Source organism: Schistocerca cancellata, chromosome 5 (genome assembly GCF_023864275.1).
Source record: "Schistocerca cancellata isolate TAMUIC-IGC-003103 chromosome 5, iqSchCanc2.1, whole genome shotgun sequence".
NCBI lineage: Eukaryota > Metazoa > Arthropoda > Insecta > Orthoptera > Acrididae > Schistocerca > Schistocerca cancellata.
The window spans coordinates 136496629-136504992 of record NC_064630.1 but is presented as its reverse complement, the minus strand read 5'-3'; the positions used below and the strand labels follow the sequence as shown (position 1 = coordinate 136504992).

Sequence of the window (8364 nt, the reverse complement as noted above, 5' to 3'; positions counted from 1 at the left end):
AGGCATTTACTCTCACAACAGAAGAGTGAAGTGATGTCATTTTAATTCTTATAGACTCTCAGGAAAGTAACACTGTCCTGTCAAAACGCCACAGTAAACCCATTCATGGCACAAGCCAAATGATGTAGATGACGGGTGATAAAACATTATACACTTATGAGACATAATTGTTAGCCAGTACTTACCTTGAGGACAAGGGGAGACACCAACGTGACTTTCTCTTACTTTGTAGCCTTCTCCAACCTATTCCTCTCCAATACCCAGTGAAGGAACTATTAGCTGTTAAAGCAAGGACAGTGTTGAATTTTTATGTGCCTAGCTTTGTTAAAGAACTGTAATGCCCAGATTTAAAAAAAAAAAATTTACCAACATGTCATTTATTGTAACGAAAACATCCGAAGCACCATTCTGTACATAGTGTAAATAACTATAAAACATTCTTTCAGAAAGATTATATTTTATGTAGAATTTCTTTATTACAGGATGAGTCTTCTGTCTCATCTTCAAGTGATTCTAAAACAATTTCAGTCTTACATCACATTCAGTCACACTTTCATACACAGACACAATCTTTTTTACAGCTTTCATATGTTATGTGTATGGCATGTTCACCGCCAAACTCATCTGATGCACATCTATAAAACTGGATGTAAATATATTTCATCACAGCATGGGAGAGTTCAGCAGCTTTTTTTTTATTTAAGACTAAGGCACTCCTCACACATAAGGAATTCTTTTCCAGCTAAGAATTACAACAGGAAAGAAAACAGTTCTTTACACAGCATAAACTTCACATTTCTAGCAGCATTTATGGTTTATTTCACGTAACTAAAGAGTCCATATTGTGTCTATCTACAAAAGCTGAAGTATCAGATTATTCATTCTGTGCTCTACTGCACAGAACAGGCTGGTGACAAGTCATCAAAAGATACTTCATGCTGTGTAAGAAACTCTTAAGTATATAGTGTATCACAAAATCATTCAGAACCAATAAGACTTCAAAAATCTTTCAGGCAAGACATTTGGTTCTTTTTTTTTTCTAATCTTTAAGAGAGCCATTATCAGCTGTTTACAGTCATCTTACATCTACAAGCTTTGTTTTGTTACAAGGCTCTGTATGTACACTGATTGTAGAGTATAAGTCTGACTTTCTTTTAATCTTCAGGAAGGTTATTTTAAACTTCTTATGAACTTGTCCGTATTCTTACATTGAGAAATATCACTTATGCTGAAAGCAAGCCAGCAACCATCTTTGACATTTGGCGGATTTGATTCTCGCAGACTCCCTGTGTCATATAGTTTCACTGCTAACACCGATTTGATGACCTGGTTGCTACAGAGATCTACAACATTAGTTTCCCAAATGCCAAGAGGTTACATGATAATTAAGTACACAGCTCCACACTGTATCGATGTAGTTCTGACGACACAGTAGGAGAGTATTTTTGCCTTACCTAACTCCAGTGTTCATACTTGCTCCTATTATGAAAGTTACTTAACAACATATACACTCAATTCATTTTTGCCAAAGGTGGAGTTCAAGTTATATCTGCAACATTGTCGAACTCCATCTTTGTATCCAAATGTTTTACAGAAGTCATGAAAGACATAGTGCAATGTGATTTTCACATTCCTTTTCTTATTTGACCCCTGTAACTTTAGTCTACATTTTAAGCACCTTGGCATCACCATAAGATTTAACAATCCTTTGGGCAGAATTATAAAGTGATTTTATAAATTTAAGCAAAGCCTATATATTACAGCATACACTAGAAAATAAAAAAGCACAGGAATTCAAAAAGACTAGGGCATCCACTACCAGTTTACTTTTCCTGGTAGCAAATTAGTTAAAATAATGTTCATCCATGTTTAGCAGCACCCACATTTCACTCAGGTGTCGAAAGTGTTTCCCGTAGAGCAGCTAGCTGTTCTTCACCTAACTTTATTTTGTCAGCTATCTCCTTTGAATCCATGATCAATTTGGCTTTCATGTTGATGAAGTGATCGTAGTCAGCATACTCTTCAGGATTAAAGTACTTGTTCAGTATGTTTGCTACACTAACACTTCTTCGATCGATGCTTTCCTTTAATTTCTTTGCTTCTTCAAGTTGTTCAATTAATTTATCCCTCTTGCTTTCTAGAATTTTCTGTAAAAAAATGTGCACCAGAAGATCAGTAATGCAACTGAACAGGCATCTTATTGAAAAATGAGGTTTACAGAGGACATTGTAGATGGCTGAAAGAATGTAATGTAGTTGCCTGAGACAGAGAGAGAGGAAGAACACAAAGAAATAGTCAAAATCAATATGGAACAGTGAAGGGCAACATTTATTTAAAAAAAAAAACAAAAAAAAAAAGAACCAGAGTGTAGAGATGAACTGATATGTCAGCTTAATAAGTGAAGATGCAGACAAAAAAGGGTGATGACTTAGGACACATTAAGAATGGAAACTTGTTGCATTGTCTACTTTCAGAAAAACTAAACTATTTTAGAACAGCCAGAATTAGGTAAATGTTGCATAATTGCTGAAAACTGCCTGGTGTCTTAAACTAAAGAGCAGTTCTGTTAAAGAGCTGGATTATTAAAAAGGAATAAAAACATGGTATGCATAGTAAATATTACTTTAAGTGATTGCATGCCCTCTTTTATCTGCGCATACTAAGAAAGTGAAGGTGTTTAAATATCCCGCGTCCGGCCATCCTGATTTAGGGTGTCCGTGATTTCCCTAAGTCGCTCCAGGCAATTACTGGGATTGTTCGTTTGAAAGGGCATGGCCGACTTCCTCCCCGTCCTTCCCTAATCCGATGAGACCGATGACCTTGCTGTCTGGTCTTCTCCCCCAAACAACCCAACCCAATAATTTAAATACCAGTCCACCCTGTTTGCAATTATATAACTGATTTGGTGTTGAATCATATTCTTTGACCATGGTTAACCTATTTGGCTTCAACACTTAATTGTTATCATTTCTTTTTCCCTTTCACCCAAGTTAGCTTTCCCACAACATACTTTCACACAGGCTTTTTATTTTTCCAGCATTACAACACTTTATCCCTCCTTGATGAAAAATTGACTCCTAGAAACTCATTGTCCTGTTTTTTTAAATTGTTATTATTAACTTTAATAATAATCACAGAATACAGCCATTTTACTTTACATAATTTGTCTTTGGGATTTGTATTTGCACATTTTAATGAAATAAAGAGATAAATGTGTTATGTCAAAAGAAAAAAATTGAATTGAGAAAATTACAGAATTATAAGGAGGCAGAATGGCTGGCCAATACAAACCTCCAGGAGTTGAAATTCCAAGTACTGCCGATAAACATTGCAGGTGGATCACTCTCAAACAAGGGTCTGATTGACCTGCCACTCCTTTTCAACTTCCCCCAATCTATCCCCCATTCCTTTCTGAGGAATGGACTATCAGCTCCAAAGCTGGATATAGCTTTTTGTAATTTGTATGTGTTTATCAACAGTTCTATGATACTAGCCACCCATTCTAATTGAAACAGGGTGAAATACAACAGTTCTGCACTTCAAAAATTGTAAATTCTCATTGTAATATTTCTTTAATTCTATAGACACAAACGGTTGCTTCTAATGGTTCACAAGTTTAGGTTATCTGTATTGCACTGTGAACTCACCCTGTCGGCATGGTTGTCGGGTAGACCCATAAGTGCATTTTCTGCACGGGCCAGGCGACCTGAGAGTGCGAGGAGGAGACTGGTGATCTTCCCAACTTCTTCTACATGCAGTCTGTACTTGGCAGCCTCATGTGGCCGGGCCAGCCGGCTCACTTGTGCAGCCACACTTTCGCCAAGTTCATCGTTCACTCGCGATTCTTCCCTTACCACCAAATGTTCACCTCTCAGGACCTCAAGTTTCCGATCTAGCCGAAGCATCAGCTCCTCCTGGTGGAAAGAATGAACTGTGTGGGTCATATATTCAGGACACATTTGTTTCTGACATGTCATTAGAAGTTAGACTTTTCAAACACCATTTCTGCTTATTAATAAGTCAGTGACAAGGGAGAAATTAAGTCATTACTGAGTGTTGCATGTTCTCTGTGACAAAATCAGATATTTGTATTTAATTTTTCCGTGCTGAAATTAGATAAGCTGACATTTTAAATAAGACACCTCAAGGATGAGAGCTTCTCTCAGTAATTTAGAATGATATACAGTACAAGCATCATTATGTTAACTGTATGTTTTCTATCAAACAATTCTGCACTTAGTATTGTGCCTGTCCATATAGAAGTCTTGAACTCATACCTTCTTTTGATGGAGTTCCTTGTTGTCATTCAGGCCATTTAATTGACTCATGTCTCGTCCATACTGTGTAAGGAACTTTGCCTTTGATTCGGATGTGGTGAAATATGCGGAGGTGGCTGGTAATGGGCTCACTGGATTGCTGTTGCTGTCCCTAAAAATATAAAAAGTTATTTTGTAGCTTTGGCAACATAGTGTATGGGGGAAAAAGTGATGAGAATTATCAAACAAGGTATCAAAATTCTAGTTCATCAGTTCACAGAGTGAAGTAGTATTTCCCACTGTGTGAAAATATGGCAAGTATACGAGCAAAGGTAACGTGTGTGGTGGAGGTTTTCTACACATTTCTGACTGTAATACACTCAACTGGAAGGTAGACAGCTCATAACTTTGTTACTTGTATAGGAAAGGAATGTAGTTTATCACATGAGTGGTAAAAGCTTTTGAAGTGCAGTAAATGCAACAGACTTATTTTATATAGTGAATCAGTAGAAAATGAAGCATTAACCTTTTTATCCACTAAAATCTCAAGAAGAAAATAAAAATTCTTGAATATATAATCTTAAACCATGATCGCAAGTAAGTATGTATGTTTAACTGTAGGCTATACTACAAAATCTAGGAATAATAAAAGTGAAAACTTTTTACAAACATATACTATCACCTTAGAAAACATACAGTCTCAGCAGGAGACAAAACAAGGCGATCACTTGCAGCAGGAGATGAAAAGCACATTTTTACACACATTGTGCAACAAAATGGAATTGTATGTGTCTCTGGACAACAGGAAGAAAATACTGTTGATTACAAAGGAAAAATATCCGAAAGTACAGTCTGGAGTACAAATTGTATTGAATGACTTGCCTTTTTTATTATACTCTGTGTAAGTAGTGTCACAAACATGACAGATGTAATTTAATTCAGAAAGGACAGAGAATACAGGAATAACTGAAGTCTGAGCTACTAAACCCAGGGAAAAGTTATACTCATCAGAACCGCTCTAAAATTTCATTTTCAGAGGAAATATCACACATACATAGAAAGGACAGAAAATGTTAAAATAAATGAAATACAGAATAGCGACTGGCATTCTTGGGAAATTTCCTACCAAAATCAGAACACTGGCACTGGTTTTACAAGAAATTAACTTCAAATGAGCACTATTGGCGGGACAGGCTGCATATTCTGAGATGATACATGACATTTTAATTAATAAGAAGCAAAAATAAAAAATAAATAAATAAAATAAAAATTTTAAAAAAAATTGCACTAAACTCTTGCTAATACTCCAGGCCTGTCAGTAATCCAGCTTCTAGTCGTTCAACTTGAAATGAGACCTACAATAATGAAATTTCATCTGCAACAATGTTGTTAGTTTTTTTTTTTTGTTTTTTTTTTTTTTTTTGTTTTAGGGCGCAAAACTGCTATGGTCATTAGTGCCTGGTCTGTGACTTAGGAAGCAGTAAAAAACCGAAAATGGAAACCAGCAGCAATGGGAACGAAAGTCATAAAATTGGAGAAACTAAAAGCAGAAGGAAGGCTTAAAAATCCACTACAGAAAGGTGTTGGTTGTCCCCAAAAAAAGCCTCAAATTACTGACGTCATTTCACTGGCACTAATGAACTCTAGAACGCGATCAGCCGAGCGCATGTCATCTGCTAAAATGGACGATATATCAGGCGGCAGCTGTAGACAGGCACGTAACGGATTAAAATAGGGGCACTCAATTAAAAGGTGTCTTACCGTCCACAGCTGAGAGCAGTGGGGACAGAGTTTGGGAGGATCGCCGCTTGAAAGATGTCGATGGTTAAAAGGACAGTGCCCTATCCGGAGTCTAGTTAAAATTACCTCCTCCCGACGACGCGTTCGGGAGGAAGAGGTCCAAGCGCAAGGAAGAGTTTTCACGTCCCGCAATTTATTTTGGGGAAGTGTCGACCAATGCGCGTGCCATAAATGAACAACATGACGACATAAAACGCTCCGTGGATCGGCGAAGGGAATCGATTGAATAGCTGGCCGAAGAAGAGAGACTGCAGCCCTGGCTGCAATATCCGCCACCTCATTTCCGCAGATACCAACGTGTCCCGGGAGCCAGAGGAACGCCACCGAGACGCCCCCCAGGTGGAGCAAGCGCAGACAGTCCTGAATCCGGTGGACCAGAGGGTGCACAGGGTAAAGAGCTTGGAGACTGAGGAGAGAGCTGGGAGAATCTGAGCAGATAACGTAGTGTATCCACCGATGGCGGCGGATGTAGTGGACAGCCTGGAGAACAGCGTAAAGCTCCGCAGTATAAACCAAACACTGGTTGGGAAGCCGAAAGTGATTTGGGGTGTCACCAACAATATAGGCACTCCCTACACCTAACGATGTTTTCGAGCCGTCGGTGTAAATAAATGTGGCGTCTGTCATTCGTGCACATAGAGCAGCAAATGCCCGACAATAAACAAGTGAAGGGGTACCATCCTTGGGAAATCGACAAAGGTCTCGGAGCAGGCAGATCCGGGGACGGAGCCAAGGTGGTGCTGTACCCCAAGTTGTCAAGAAGGTTTTAGGAAAGCGGAAGGAAAGAGAACGGAGCAGTTGACGGAAGCAGACTCCCGGTGGTAGTAGGGAGGAGGGGCGGCCTGCATACCCTACATCAAAGGAGGTGTCGAAAAAAATGTCATGGGCTGGATTAGCAGGCATGGAAGACAGATGGCTAGCGTAACGACTCACGACTGCTCGCCGATTGGACAGCGGAGGTTCAGCAGTCTCAGCATAAAGGCTTTCCACAGGGCTGGTGTAAAAAGCTCCAGACACTAAACGTAATCAATGGTGGTGGATAGAGTCGAGACGCCGAAGAATAGATGGCCGAGCAGAGGAGTAGACTATGCTTCCATAGTCCAATTTCGAGCACACTAAGGCGCGATAGAGGCAGAGAAGGACCACTCAGTCCGCTCCCCAGGAGGTACCATTCAGGACACGGAGGGTGTTGAGAGATCGCAGACAGCGAGCTGAAAGATAGGAAACGTGGGAGGACCAGCACAGTTTTCTGTCAAACATAAGACCCAAGAATTTAGTGACGTCTGAAAACGGAAGGTTGACAGGACCTAGATGTAAGGGGGGCGGAAGAAACTCCTTACGTCACCAAAAATTAACACAAACAGTCTTACTGGGAGAAAAACGGAAGCCGGTGTCGATGCTCCAAGAGTGGAGGCGATCGAGACATCCTTGAAGACGTCATTCAAGAAGGCTGGTCCGTTGAGAGCTGTAGTAGATCGCAAAATCGTCCACAAAGAGGGAGCCCGAGACATCAGGAAGGAGACAATCCATAATTGGATTGATGGCAATGGCAAACAGTGCAACACTCAGCACGGAGCCCTGGGGTACCCCGTTTTCTTGGGAGAAAGTACGGGAGAGAGTAGTGTTCACCCGCACCCTAAATGTGCGCTCTGCCATAAATTCGCGAAGAAAAAGAGGCAGCCGACCTCGAAAGCCCCTAGAGAACAGTGTGCGGAGGATACCTGTCCTCCAACAGGTATCGTATGCTCTCTCCAGATCAAAAAATATTGCTACTGTTTGGCGTTTCCGGAGAAAATTATTCATGATATAAGTGGAGAGAGCAACAAGATGGTCAACTGCAGAACAATGCTTTCGGAATCCGCATTGGGCAGGTGTTAAAAGACTGCGGGATTCCAGCCACCAAGCTAAACGGTAATTCGCCATACGCTCTAAAACCTTACAGACACTACTCGTGAGAGAAATGGGGCGATAGCTAGCGGGGAGATGTTTGTCCTTTCCAGGTTTCGGAACAGGAACGACGATAGCTTCCCGCCATAGTCTGGGAAAAGTACTGTAGGTCCAAATTCGATTATAAAGGCGAAGGAGGTAACGCAGACTATGGGTTGATAAATGCAGCAACATTTGGACGTGGATACCATCCGGTCCTGGGACGGAGGAGCGAGAAGAAGAGAGTGCATGTTGGAGTTCCCGCATGGAGAAAACAGTATTGTAGCTTTCGTGATTTTGAGAGGAGAAAGCAAGAGGTCGCACTTCCGCTGCACGTTTCTTTGGGAGACACGCTGGCGGGTAATTTTAAGAGCTCGAAATC

The 8364-nt window shown here is 40.5% G+C and overlaps 1 protein-coding gene across 1 annotated transcript in view; it reads right to left on the bottom strand.

Annotated features, from left to right (window-relative positions):
- Window positions 1-437: 437 nt before the first annotated feature.
- LOC126188401 (uncharacterized) overlaps window positions 438-8364 on the bottom strand; it is a 305868-nt gene continuing 297941 nt past the window's right edge. Inside the window, exons 16-18 of the mRNA XM_049930002.1 lie at window positions 4278-4428; window positions 3648-3914; window positions 438-2147 (exon numbers count right to left, since the gene is read on the bottom strand). Coding sequence (XP_049785959.1) covers window positions 1887-2147; window positions 3648-3914; window positions 4278-4428 — 679 coding nt within the window. The 3' untranslated portion in view covers window positions 438-1886. The remainder of the gene's footprint in view (window positions 2148-3647; window positions 3915-4277; window positions 4429-8364) is intronic.